Source organism: Bombina bombina, chromosome 2 (assembly GCF_027579735.1).
Source record: "Bombina bombina isolate aBomBom1 chromosome 2, aBomBom1.pri, whole genome shotgun sequence".
NCBI lineage: Eukaryota > Metazoa > Chordata > Amphibia > Anura > Bombinatoridae > Bombina > Bombina bombina.
Genome location: NC_069500.1, coordinates 406,449,804 through 406,464,468, shown reverse-complemented (window position 1 = coordinate 406,464,468; position 14,665 = coordinate 406,449,804). Strand labels below are relative to the sequence as shown.

The window sequence follows — 14,665 nt, the reverse complement described above, 5'->3', positions numbered from 1 at the left end:
AAACCTTAGAAACCGATGATCTTTGTGGATTGGAATATGAAGGTAAGCATCCTTCAAATTCATGGTAGTCATATATTGACCCTCCTGGATCATTGGCAAAATCGTTCGACTTGTCTCCATCTTGAATGATGGAACTCTTAGAAATTTGTTTAGACACTTTAGGTCCAAAATGGGTCTGAAAGTTCCCTCTTTTTTTGGGGACCACAAATAGGTTTGAGTAAAACCCCTGTCCCTGTTCCAATTTTGGAACAGGACAAATTACTCCCATAGTAAAAAGGTCTTTTACACAGCGTAAGAACGCCTCTCTCTTTATCTGGTTTGCAGATAATTTTGTAAGAACAAATCTCTCTCTTGGGAGAAAATCCTTGAATTCCAATTGATAACCGTGGGTCACTATTTCTAGTGCCCAGGAATCCTGAGCATCTCTTGCCCAAGCCTGAGCAAAGAAAGAAAGTCTGCCCCCCTACTAGATCCGGTCCTGGATCGGGGGCCAACCCTTCATGCTGCTTTGTGGAAGAAGAAGCAGGGGGTCCTCCTTAAAAGTTCCGAAAGGAACGAAAATTATTCTGTTTACCCCTCATTTTAACCGACCTATCCTGAGGTAGTGCATGGCCCTTACCCCATGTAATATCAGAAATGATCTCCTTCAATTCTGGCCCAAAAAGGGTCTTACCTTTAAAGGGAATAGCTAAAAACATAATTTATGCTTACCTGATAAATTTATTTCTCTTGTAGTGTGTTCAGTCCACGGGTCATCCATTACTTATGGGATATATTCTCCTTCCCAACAGGAAGTTGCAAGAGGATCACCCAAGCAGAGCTGCTATATAGCTCCTCCCCTCACATGTCATATCCAGTCATTCGACCGAAACAAGACAAGAAAGGAGAAACTATAGGGTGCAGTGGTGACTGGAGTTTTAATTAAAATTTAGATCTGCCTCAAAAAAAGACAGGGCGGGCCGTCGACTGAACACACTACAAGAGAAATAAATTTATCAGGTAAGCATAAATTATGTTTTCTCTTGTTAAGTGTGTTCAGTCCACGGGTCATCCATTACTTATGGGATAACAATACCAAAGCTAAAGTACACGGATGATGGGAGGGACAAGGCAGGAACTTTAAACAGAAGGAACCACTGCCTGTAGAACCTTTCTCCCAAAAACAGCCTCCGAAGAAGCAAAAGTGTCAAATTTGTAAAATTTTGAAAAGGTATGAAGTGAAGACCAAGTTGCAGCCTTGCAAATCTGTTCAACAGAGGCCTCATTCTTAAAGGCCCAGGTGGAAGCCACAGCTCTAGTGGAATGAGCTGTAATTCTTTCAGGGGGCTGCTGTCCAGCAGTCTCATAGGCTAAACGTATTATGCTACGAAGCCAAAAAGAGAGAGAGGTGGCCGAAGCCTTTTGACCTCTCCTCTGTCCAGAATAAACGACAAACAGGGAAGAAGTTTGCTGAAAATCTTTAGTTGCCTTTAAATAGAACTTCAGGGCACGGACTACGTCCAGATTATGCAAAAGTCACTCCTTCTTTGAAGAAGGATTAGGACATAATGATGGAACAACAATCTCTTGATTGATATTTCTGTTAGAAACTACCTTAGGTAAGAACCCAGGTTTAGTACGCAGAACTACCTTGTCTGAATGGAAAATCAGATAAGGAGAATCACAATGTAAGGCAGATAACTCAGAGACTCTTCGAGCCGAGGAAATAGCCATCAAAAACAGAACTTTCCAAGATAACAGCTTAATATCAATGGAATGAAGGGGTTCAAACGGAACACCTTGGAGAACTTTAAGAACTAAGTTTAAGCTCCACGGCGGAGCAACAGTCTTAAACACAGGCTTAATCCTAGCTAAAGCCTGACAAAAAGCCTGAACGTCTGGAACTTCTGCCAGACGTTTGTGTAAATGAATAGACAGAGCAGAAATCTGTCCCTTTAATGAACTAGCAGATAAGCCCTTTTCTAAACCCTCTTGTAGAAAAGACAATATCCTAGGAATCCTAACCTTACTCCATGAGTAACTCTTGGATTCAAACCAATATAAATATTTACGCCATATCTTATGGTAAATTTTTCTGGTAACAGGTTTCCGAGCCTGTATTAATGTATCAATAACCGACTCCGAGAAAACACGCTTTGATAGAATCAAGCGTTCAATCTCCATGCAGTCAGCCTCAGAGAAATTAGGCTTGGATGGTTGAAAGGACCCTGAATTAGAAGGTCCTGCCTCAGAGGTAGAGACCATGGTGGACAGGACGACATGTCCACTAGGTCTGCATACCAGGTCCTGCGTGGCCACGCAGGCGCTATCAGAATCACCGATGCTCTCTCCTGTTTGATCTTGGCAATCAGTCGAGGCAGCAACGGAAACGGTTGAAACACATAAGCCATGTTGAAAACCCAAGGGGCTGCTAGTGCATCTATCAGCACCGCTCCCGGGTCCCTGGACCTGGATCCGTAACAAGGAAGCTTGGCGTTCTGGTGAGATGCCATGAGATCCAGTTCCGGTTCGCCCCAACAAAGAATCAGTTGAGCAAAGACCTCCGGGTGAAGTTCCCACTCCCCCGGATGAAAAGTCTGGCGACTTAGAAAGTCCGCCTCCCAGTTCTCCACGCCTGGGATGTAGATCGCTGACAAGTGGCAAGAGTGAGACTCTGCCCAGCGAATTATCTTCGAGACTTCTAACATCGCTAGGGAACTCCTGGTTCCCCCTTGATGGTTGATGTAAGCCAGTGTCGTGATGTTGTCCGACTGAAATCTGATGAACCTCAGTGTTGCTAACTGAGGCCAAGCTAGAAGAGCATTGAATATTGCTCTTAATTCCAGAATGTTTATTGGGAGGAGTTTCTCCTCCTGAGTCCACGATCCCTGAGCCTTCAGGGAGTTCCAAACTGCGCCCCAGCCTAGCAGGCTGGCATCTGTTGTTACAATCGTCCAATCTGGCCTGCGAAAGGTCATTCCTTTGGACAGATGGACCCGAGATAACCACCAGAGAAGAGAATCTCTGGCCTCCTGATCCAGATTTAGTAGAGGGGACAGATCTGAGTAATCCCCATTCCACTGACTTAGCATGCATAATTGCAGCGATCTGAGATGTAGGCGCGCAAATGGCACTATGTCCATTGCCGCGACCATTGAGCCGATTACTTCCATGCACTGAGCTACTGATGGGCTTGGAATGGAATGAAGGACACGGCAAGCATTTAGAAGTTTTGATAACCTGGACTCCGTCAGGTAAATCTTCATCTCTACAGAATCTATAAGAGTCCCTAGAAAGGAAACCCTTGTGAGTGGTAATAGAGAACTCTTTTCCATGTTCACTTTCCACCCATGCGACCTCAGAAATGCTAGAACTATCTCTGTATGAGACTTTGCATTTTGAAAACTTGACGCTTGTATCAGAATGTCGTCTAGGTACGGAGCCACCGCTATGCCTCGCGGTCTTAGCACTGCCAGAAGCGAGCCCAGAACCTTTGTAAAAATTCTCGGGGCCGTAGCTAACCCGAAGGGAAGAGCTACAAACTGGTAATGCCTGTCTAGAAAGGCAAATCTTAGGTACCGATAATGATCTTTGTGAATCGGTATGTGAAGGTAGGCATCCTTTAAGTCCACTGTGGTCATATACTGACCTTCTTGGATCATGGGTAGGATGGTTCGAATAGTTTCCATTTTGAACGATGGAACCCTTAGGAATTTGTTTAAGATCTTTAGGTCCAAGATTGGTCTGAAGGTTCCCTCTTTCTTGGGAACCACAAACAGATTTGAGTAAAAACCTTGCCCTTGTTCCGTCCGCGGAACTGGGTGGATCACTCCCATTACTAAGAGGTCTTGTACACATTGTAGAAATGCCTCTTTCTTTATTAGGTTTGTTGATAACCTTGACAGGTGAAATCTCCCTTGTGGAGGAGAAGCTTTGAAGTCCAGAAGGTATCCTTGAGATATGATCTCCAACGTCCAGGGATCCTGGACATCTCTTGCCCAAGCCTGGGCGAAGAGAGAGAGTCTGCCCCCCACTAGATCCGTTTCCGGATAGGGGGCCCTTTCTTCATGCTGTCTTAGGGGCAGAAGTAGGCTTTCTGGCCTGCTTGCCCTTGTTCCAGGACTGGTTGCCTTTCCAACCCTGTCTGTAACGAGCAACAGTTCCTTCCTGTTTCGGAACGGAGGAAGTTGATGCTGCTCCTGCCTTGAAATTACGAAAGGCACGAAAATTAGACTGTTTGGCCTTTGATTTGGCCCTGTCCTGAGGAAGGGTGTGACCCTTACCTCCAGTAATGTCAGCAATAATTTCTTTCAAGCCGGGCCCGAATAAGGTTTGCCCTTTGAAAGGAATATTAAGCAATTTAGATTTAGAAGTCACGTCTGCTGACCAGGATTTAAGCCATAGCGCTCTGCGCGCCTGGATGGCGAATCCGGAGTTCTTAGCCGTTAGTTTGGTTAAATGCACAACGGCATCCGAAACAAATGCATTAGCTAGCTTAAGTGCGTTAAGCTTGTTCATAATCTCATCCAATGGAGCTGTGCGAATAGCCTCTTCCAGAGACTCAAACCAGAATGCCACCGCAGCAGTGACAGGCGCAATGCATGCAAGGGGCTGTAATATAAAACCTTGTTGAACAAACATTTTCTTAAGGTAACCTAATTTTTTATCCATTGGATCCGAGAAAGCACAACTACCACCGGGATAGTGGTACGCTTGGCTAAAGTAGAAACTGCTCCCTCCACCTTAGGGACCGTCTGCCATAAGTCTCGTGTGGTGGCGTCTATTGGGAACATTTTCCTAAATATCGGAGGAGGGGAAAAGGGCACACCGGGTCTATCCCACTCCTTGCTAATAATCTCTGTAAGCCTTTTAGGTATAGGAAAAACGTCAGTACACACCGGTACCGCATAGTATTTATCCAGCCTACATAATTTCTCTGGGATTGCAACCGTGTCACAATCATTCAGAGCCGCTAACACCTCCCCTAGCAATACACGGAGGTTCTCAAGCTTAAATTTAAAATTTGAAATTTCTGAATCCGGTCTCCCTGGATCAAATCCGTCACCCACAGAATGAAGCTCTCCGTCCTCATGTTCTGCAAATTGTGACGCAGTATCGGACATGGCTCTCATATCATCGGCGCGCTCTGTCCTTAACCCAGAGCTATCGCGCTTGCCTCTTAACTCAGGCAATTTAGATAATACTTCTGTCATAACATTAGCCATGTCTTGCAAAGTGATTTGTAAGGGCCTTGATGTACTTGGCGACGCAATATCACGCACCTCCTGAGCGGGAGGCGAAGGTACTGACACGTGAGGAGAGTTAGGCGGCATAACTTCCCCCTCGTTGTCTGGAGATAATTTCTTTACCGGTTAAGACTGACTTTTATTTAAAGTAACATCAATACAATTGGTACACATATTTCTATTGGGCTCCACATTGGCTTTCAAACATAATGAACAAGCAGATTCATCTGTGTCAGACATGTTTAAACAGACTAGCAATGAGGCTAGCAAGCTTGGAAAATACTTTCAATAAATTTACAAGCAATATAAAAAACGCTGCTGCGCTTTTTAAAAACACAAAAAAAAACTGTCACAGTTGAAATAACAATGAACTAATTCAGTTATAGCAACCAAATTTTTACAGTAAATGTATTAAATTAGCAGAGGATTGCACCCACTAGCAAAAGGATGATTAACCCCTTAATACCCAAAAACGGATAATCAATTTAACAGTTAACGTTTTTTTTTAACAGTCAAACACACTGTCACAGGTCTGCTGTGACTGATTACCTCCCTCAAAAATGAATTTTGAAGACCCCTGAGCTCTCTGGAGACGTCCTGGATCAAGGAGGAAGAAGTAGGAAGACTGTGATTGTATTTTAACTGCGCAACAAGGCGCTAAAAAAGGCCCCTCCCACTCATATTACAACAGTGGGATACCTGAAATAACCGTTTCTATGCAGAAATATACGTTAGCCATGTGGAAAAAAATCATGCCCCAAAAGATTTATCACCAAAGTACCTCACAAAACGATTAACATGCCAGTAAACGTTTTAAACAAACATTTCAAATGTTATGTAGAGTTAACACTAAGCCTGCTACCAGTCGCTTCTACTGCAGTTAAGGCTCATACATTATTTCAGTATTAACAGTATTTTCTCAGTCAAATTCTATTCCCTAGAAAATAACTCTACTGCACATACATTTATCAGCCTGATACCAGTCGCTACTACTGCATTTAAGGCTGTACTTACATCATATGGGTATCAGCAGTGTTTTCTTAGTCAATTCCATTCCTTAGAAAATATTTTACTGCACATACCTCATTTGCAGGGGACCCCGCATGCTATTCCCTTTTCTGAAGTTACCCCACTCCTCAGAATGTGCGAGAACAGCCAGTGGATCTTAGTTACGTCTGCTAAGATCATAGAAAACGCAGGCAGATTCTTCTTCTAAATACTGCCTGAGAGAAAAAACAGCACACTCCGGTGCCATTTAAAATAAACTTTTGATTGAAGAATAATTAAGTAAAAAACTCCTAACTCCTCTCACGACCTCCTTCTTTGTTGAGAGTTGCAAGAGAATGACTGGGTATGACATGTGAGGGGAGGAGCTATATAGCAGCTCTGCTTGGGTGATCCTCTTGCAACTTCCTGTTGGGAAGGAGAATATATCCCATAAGTAATGGATGACCCGTGGACTGAACACACTTAACAAGAGAAAGCTTATGTTTTGATGACACATCAGCAGACCAAGATTTGAGCCACAATGCTCTACTTGCTAAAATAGCAAATCCTGCATTTTTTGCCGCTAATTTAGCAACTTGAAAAGCGGCATCAGTAATAAAAGAATTAGCTAGCTTAAGAGCCTCAATTCTATCTAGAATGTCGTCTAATGGAGTCTCAACCTTAAGAGACTCTTCTAGAGCCTCAAACCAAAAAGCTGATGCAGTAGTTACTGGAACAATGCAAGCCGTAGGTTGTAAAAGAAATCCCTGATTAACAAATACATTTCTTTAGTAGACCCTCTAATTTTATATCCATAGGATCCTTGAAAGCACAACTATCCTCAATGGGTATAGTAGTACGCTTAGCTAGGGAAGATATAGCTCCCTCTACCTTAGGGACCGTTTGCCATGAGTCCCGAATGGTATCTGATATAGGAAACATTTTCTTAAAATTAGGAGAGGGAGAAAACGGTATACCTGGTCTATCCCATTCCTTACTAATAATTTCCAAAATTCTCTTAGGAACCGGAAAAACCATCAGTGTAAGTAGGAACTTCCAAATATTTATCCATTTTACACAATTTCTATGGAGGACACAATAGGAATAGGATCACAATCATCCAGAGTTGCTAAAACCTCCCTAAGCAACAGGCGGAGGTGTTCAAGCTTAAATTTAAATGACATAGCATCCGAATCTGATCCCCAACTCAGAGCACTGAGGGAACATCGGAAATAGCTAATAAAGCATCAGGGGATTCAGTATTTACATTAATACTTGACCTACTGCGTTTACCCTGCAACACTGGTAATTTAGATAATACCTCTGTAAGGGTAGTTGACATAACTGCAGCCATCTCCTGCAGAGTAAAGGAATTAGATGCACTAGAAGTACTAGGCGTCGCTTGTGTGGGCATAAAAGGTTGTGACACTTGGGGAGAATTGGATGGCATATCCTGATTCACTTCAGACTGAGAATCATCCTTAGGCACACTTACTTTATTTAAAATATGCTTTTTACATTGTAAAGCCCTTTCAGTACAAAAGTTACACAATAGCTTCTTAACACATAGAACAATGAGAAACCTTAATGTCAGACATGTTGAACAGACTAGTAATACCACAAAAGTCGTTTAAACACTTATTTATAGCATTAAAATTTTTTAGAAAAAACGTACACTGTGCCTTTAAGAAAAGAAAAAGTGAACAATTTTTCCAAAATGCACAAAAAACGTTAAATTATTCCAAAATTTAACTTAATATCGTTGGTTAATCCAAGAATTACTGCACCCAGAAGCAAGGGCAGAAATAAGGCTTTAGAAGTACTTATATCAACATGTAGATACAAATACACTCTGCACCTCGCCACAGCTCTGCAGTGGTGCCTACCTGCCCCCAGGGTACTTTGAATCAAGTTTCCAACCCTTCAGACCAGCTACACAGTCCAGGAGCCACCGAGTCACTGTTTGCTGCTGCTAAGCCTGAAGAAATTGCGCCAAAATAGGCTCCGCCCCTTAAGGTCAAAAGTCGGAGTAGGCCCAAACAACACCGCATGGAAATGCAGTTTTGCACTAAAGTAAAAATACACACACAATATAACCCTCAAGTATAAAACCAGTAAGTTTTAAGTGCCAAAAATAAAAAACATAAAACATTGTTTTTTATATTGTCTCCCATGTCACATAATGCCCAAATATTAACTAATGATAAATATAAAATAGGGACTCCAATAACACCCCTCTTATTAAAATAGGTTTTACTGCTTACCCCATTCCCATACAGGGATATAATGACAGCCAGTTCTGATACACCAAGTCTCCTCAGAAAAAAGGCTGCACATACCTTAATGCTGCTTGTAGCATGAAATAGGTCTCCACACTGAAGATGTCTCATGGTTACCTTCAGAAGTCTTGTGGGAACCAGTGTGGATCTTAGTTACAAATGCTAAGATCATCAAACCTCAGGGCAGAAATCTTCTTCCATATCCCAGTGAGGAAAATAGTACGCACCGGTACCCTTTAAAATAAAAAAACATCTTGATTGAAGAAACTAAAACTAACACCTCACTTTACCATGTCTTCCTAGTATAACACAGGCAAAGAGAATGACTGAGGGTGGAGGGGAAGGGGAGGGGCTATATATACAGCTCTGCTGTGGTGCTCTTTGCCACTTCCTGTAAGGATGAAATCTGTGGACTCGTCATATCTTTGTAAAAGAAAATGGATCTCAAGCTAATTTTGGGTTAATGTAAATCTATCAAAACATAGCATTATTATTCTACCTCATATGACAGAATTTGAATTGGTGAACTGTACTTGTTACAAACTTACGTTTTTGCTTCATTTTGCATTAGCTCTAATTGTTGCCTCAGTTCTGAATTGTCCTTAGTAAGAATAGTCATCTGGTCTTTGTCAAACTGCATGGACTGCAGGAGGTAAATAAAAAAAATTAAATTGGACATGGAATAAAGACAAAGTAGTAAAACAAATGTGTAGATTAATGGTAATCTAGAAGGAAACATCCCAAGACTCCATTTCTCTTAGTGGTTTGTAAGGTTTCCACAATAATGATGTGCATACTACAGACCTGATGATCTAAAACTCTCTGATCTGACGACATTCTCTAAGGCATCACGTCAGTATGATGAGGTCTGTCAGATAATTTTATCTTGAGAGCTGTTTAACTATAAAGGGTTCTGGGTGTAAAGGAGAGATGCATTCATTGTAATATCATGCTTAAAGTGATAGTAAATCCTAGTATAAAATACTTCATGCTGAAAGTTCCTTTATTTGTGTGAAGTGTTCGCCGCACTCGGCTCCACAGGCAGCCCATGGCAGAATGCTATTTTTCAGTGAGGTGACGATTCCACCTCTTAGCCAATAGCTGTCCGGGCCAGCTTGCATTATGCCGGATAGCTAGCACGCTGTTGGCTAAAATCGCCTCAGTGATAAAAGAGCGTTCTGCCATGGGCTGCCAGAGGTGCTCAGCGCGGCGAATGCTGCAGACAAATAAAGATACTTCCAGCATGAAGGATTTTATACTTCATGACTGAAAGTCCCCTTTATTTGTTGCACTGGTAAATCCTAGCATTTCAAAAACTCTAGGATTTACTATCACTTTTAAAAAAGCCCCCATAGATTTAATGTGATCTCTCTTCGTGCCGGAGAGTTTTTAATCATAGATTTTATACTTCATGACTGAAAGTCCCCTTTATTTGTTGCACTGGTAAATCCTAGCATTTCAAAAACTCTAGGATTTACTATCACTTTTAAAAAAGCCCCCATAGATTTAATGTGATCTCTCTTCGTGCCGGAGAGTTTTTAATCATTAGCCCCTAGATGAGAAATAAGAAACTGCATTTGAAATAGCTGCTCTGTTAAATAAAATAAAAAAATAGAGAAACATTTCTGCTTCTTTTATTTCTCAGTAGTTCTAGCTAATGTGAGATAACTTAATAGAAAGCACAGGAGGAAAAGAGCATGAGCCTGCAGCTTTTAAAATGGTTTCATACAATGTTTAACTTGTAGTAAACAGTATATAAAGATACACTATGAAGCCAAGTTATAGGTTATATATAGGTCAATACAAATCCAAAACGGTTGTCTAGCCTTTATATGAAGTTTAAGAAAACAGATCAAATTTTGGCTGGGTTTATCACTATATAATAGTGAGTTTAAAAGGAGGAAAGCAGCAAAACAATCATGTAAAGCATACATTTTTCATTATAGCCTTCCTATGAAAAAGACTACCTTAAAATACAAACCTGTACGCGGCTTTCCATCTCATCCCGGTCTATTTGTGCTTCTTTTAGATGGGATTCAAGTTCTTCCATTTGTTGCAGAAGCTGAGACATCTCTTTCCGTAACCGTGCTTGATCTAGCTCTGCTGCTGACTTTTCACCCTGAAGTTGAATCAGCGCCCGTCTTAACTCTTTCACTTCAGTATCAAGCTTCTTTTTAGTTGTCTTCAGCTCAGTAATGAGCTGATCCTTGGAGCTGGCATCTCTGCGATATGCTTCCACCATCACCTGCAAAATATAGCCACAAAAAAGTAAAAACAGCCTTAAAAAGGATAAAATCAGACTTTTATATGTATATTGTATGAACAGTAAAATTATTTGTACACTGACAAAGTAACAACCTTATTCTAAAGTAACACTAATCCAGAATACTTGTCAATGTTTCCAACAATACTTTCTATGTAACAGTTGAAGTACATCACCTTTAACTGCAATGACAGTCAAGTTTCCAAAATGAACCTTTATAATAATAGCACTGGCACCTACAAAAACAGAATTTATGCTTACCTGATAAATTACTTTCTCCAACGGTGTGTCCGGTCCACGGCGTCATCCTTACTTGTGGGAATATCTCTTCCCCAACAGGAAATGGCAAAGAGTCCCAGCAAAGCTGGCCATATAGTCCCTCCTAGGCTCCGCCCACCCCAGTCATTCGACCGACTGACAGGAGGAAAAATATAGGAGAAACCATATGGTACCGTGGTGACTGTAGTTAGAGAAAATAATTCATCAGACCTGATTAAAAAACCAGGGCTGGCTGTGGACCGGACACACCGTTGGAGAAAGTAATTTATCAGGTAAGCATAAATTCTGTTTTCTCCAACATTGGTGTGTCCGGTCCACGGCGTCATCCTTACTTGTGGGAACCAATACCAAAGCTTTAGGACACGGATGAAGGGAGGGAGCAAATCAGGTTACCTAAACGGAAGGCACCACGGCTTGCAAAACCTTTCTCCCAAAAATAGCCTCCGAAGAAGCAAAAGTATCAAATTTGTAAAATTTGGCAAAAGTGTGCAGTGAAGACCAAGTCGCTGCCTTACATATCTGATCAACAGAAGCCTCGTTCTTGAAGGCCCATGTGGAAGCCACAGCCATAGTGGAGTGAGCTGTGATTCTTTCAGGAGGCTGCCGTCCGGCAGTCTCGTAAGCCAATCGGATGATGCTTTTAAGCCAAAAGGAAAGAGAGGTAGAAGTCGCTTTTTGACCTCTCCTTTTACCAGAATAGACGACAAACAGAGAAGATGTTTGTCTGAAATCTTTTGTAGCCTCCAAATAGAATTTTAGAGCACGGACTACGTCCAAATTGTGTAACAAACGTTCCTTCTTTGAAACTGGATTCGGACACAAAGAAGGTACAACTATCTCCTGGTTAATATTTTTGTTAGAAACAACCTTTGGAAGAAAACCAGGCTTAGTACGCAAAACCACCTTATCTGCATGGAACACCAGATAGGGCGGAGAACACTGCAGAGCAGATAACTCTAAAACTCTTCTAGCAGAAGAAATAGCAACCAAAAACAAAACTTTCCAAGATAATAACTTAATATCTATGGAATGCAGAGGTTCAAACGGAACCCCTTGAAGAACTGAAAGAACTAGATTTAGACTCCAGGGAGGAGTCAAAGGTCTGTAAACAGGCTTGATCCTAATCAGAGCCTGAACAAATGCTTGAACATCTGGCACAGCTGCCAGTCGTTTGTGTAGTAAGACAGATAAAGCAGAAATCTGTCCCTTTAGAGAACTCGCAGATAATCCTTTATCCAAACCTTCTTGCAGAAAGGAAAGAATCTTAGGAATTTTTATCTTATTCCATGGGAATCCCTTGGATTCACACCAACAGATATATCTTTTCCATATTTTATGGTAAATCTTTCTAGTTACCGGTTTTCTGGCCTGAACCAGAGTATCTATCACAGAATCTGAAAACCCACGCTTTGAAAGAATCAAGCGTTCAATCTCCAAGCCGTCAGCTGGAGGGAGACCAGATTTGGATGTTCGAATGGACCCTGAACAAGAAGGTCCTGTCTCAAAGGTAGCTTCCATGGTGGAACCGATGACATATTCACCAGGTCTGCATACCAAGTCCTGCGTGGCCACGCAGGAGCTATCAAGATCACAGAGGCCCTCTCCTGTTTGATCCTGGCTACCAGCCTGGGAATGAGAGGAAACGGTGGAAACACATAAGCTAGGTTGAAGGTCCAAGGTGCTACTAGTGCATCCACTAAAGTCGCCTTGGGATCCCTGGATCTGGACCCGTAGCAAGGAACCTTGAAGTTCTGACGAGACGCCATCAGATCCATGTCTGGAATGCCCCATAATTGAGTCAACTGGGCAAAGATATCCGGGTGGAGTTCCCACTCCCCCGGATGGAATGTCTGACGACTCAGATAATCCGCTTCCCAGTTTTCCACACCTGGGATGTGGATCGCAGATAGATGGCAGGAGTGATCCTCCGCCCATTGTATTATTTTGGTCACTTCTTTCATCGCCAGGGAACTCCTTGTTCCCCCCTGATGATTGATATACGCAACGGTCGTCATGTTGTCTGATTGGAATCTTATGAATCTGGCCTTTGCAAGCTGAGGCCAAGCCCTGAGAGCATTGAATATCGCTCTTAGTTCCAGAATGTTTATCGGGAGAAGAGACTCTTCCCGAGACCATAGTCCCTGAGCTTTCAGGGATTCCCAGACCGCGCCCCAGCCCACTAGACTGGCGTCGGTCGTGACAATGACCCACTCTGGTCTGCGGAAGCTCATTCCCTGGGATATGTGGTCCAGGGTCAGCCACCAACGGAGTGATTCTCTGGTCTTCTGATCTACTTGAATCACTGGAGACAAGTCTGTATAGTCCCCATTCCACTGTTTGAGCATGCACAGTTGTAATGGTCTTAGATGAATTTGCGCAAAAGGAACTATTTCCATTGCTGCAACCATCAACCCTACTACTTCCATGCACTGAGCTATGGAAGGACGTGGAACAGAGTGAAGAACTTGACAAGCGCTTAGAAGTTTTGACTTTCTGACATCTGTCAGAAAAATCCTCATTTCTAAGGAATCTATTATTGTTCCCAAGAAGGGAACTCTTGTTGACGGAGACAGAGAACTTTTTTCTATGTTCACCTTCCATCCGTGAGATCTGAGAAAGGCCAGAACGATGTCTGTATGAGCCTTTGCTTTTGAAAGAGACGACGCTTGATGTTCTTTGTGGATAGGAATATGTAGGTACGCATCCTTTAGATCCACGGTAGTCATAAATTGACCTTCCTGGATAGTGGGTAGAATCGTTCGAATGGTTTCCATCTTGAACGATGGTACCCTGAGAAATTTGTTTAGGATCTTTAAATCCAAAATCGGTCTGAAGGTTCCCTCTTTTTTTGGAACTACGAACAGATTTGAATAAAATCCCATTCCTTGTTCCGTTATTGGAACTGGGTGTATCACTCCCATCTTTAACAGGTCTTCTACACAATGTAAGAACGCCTGTCTCTTTATTTGGTTTGAGGATAAGAGAGACATGTGGAACCTTCCCCTTGGGGGTAGTTCTCTGAATTCCAGAAGATAACCCTGAGAAACTATTTCTAGCGTCCAGGGATCCTGAACATCTCTTGCCCAAGCCTGAGCAAAGAGAGAGAGTCTGCCCCCTACTAGATCCGGTCCCGGATCGGGGGCTAATCCTTCATGCTGTTTTGTTAGCAGCAGCAGGCTTCTTGGCCTGCTTACCCTTGTTCCAGCCTTGCATAGGTTTCCAAGCTGGTTTGGGCTGTGAGGCATTACCCTCTTGCTTAGAGGATGCAGAATTAGAGGCCGGTCCGTTCCTGAAATTGCGAAAGGAACGAAAATTAGACTTATTCTTGGCCTTGAAAGGCCTACCTTGTGGAAGGGCGTGGCCCTTTCCCCCAGTGATGTCTGAGATAATCTCTTTCAATTCTGGCCCAAAGAGAGTTTTACCTTTGAAAGGGATGTTAAGCAATTTTGTCTTGGATGATACATCCGCTGACCAAGACTTTAGCCAAAGCGCTCTGTGCGCCACAATTGCAAACCCTGAATTTTTCGCCGCTAATCTAGCTAATTGCAAAGCGGCATCTAAAATAAAGGAGTTAGCCAACTTAAGTGAGTGAACTCTGTCCATAACCTCCTCATATGGAGTCTCTCTACTGA

The 14,665-nt window shown here is 42.5% G+C and overlaps 1 protein-coding gene across 2 annotated transcripts in view; it reads right to left on the bottom strand.

The window, feature by feature from the left end:
- Positions 1-14,665, bottom strand: part of GOLGA3 (golgin A3) — a 213,751-nt gene that overhangs the window by 64,943 nt on the left and 134,143 nt on the right. For both annotated transcript variants that reach the window (XM_053701891.1, XM_053701892.1), the window contains exons 13-14: positions 10,473-10,736; positions 9,040-9,134 (exon numbers count right to left, since the gene is read on the bottom strand). In XM_053701891.1, coding sequence (XP_053557866.1) covers positions 9,040-9,134; positions 10,473-10,736 — 359 coding nt within the window. The remainder of the gene's footprint in view (positions 1-9,039; positions 9,135-10,472; positions 10,737-14,665) is intronic.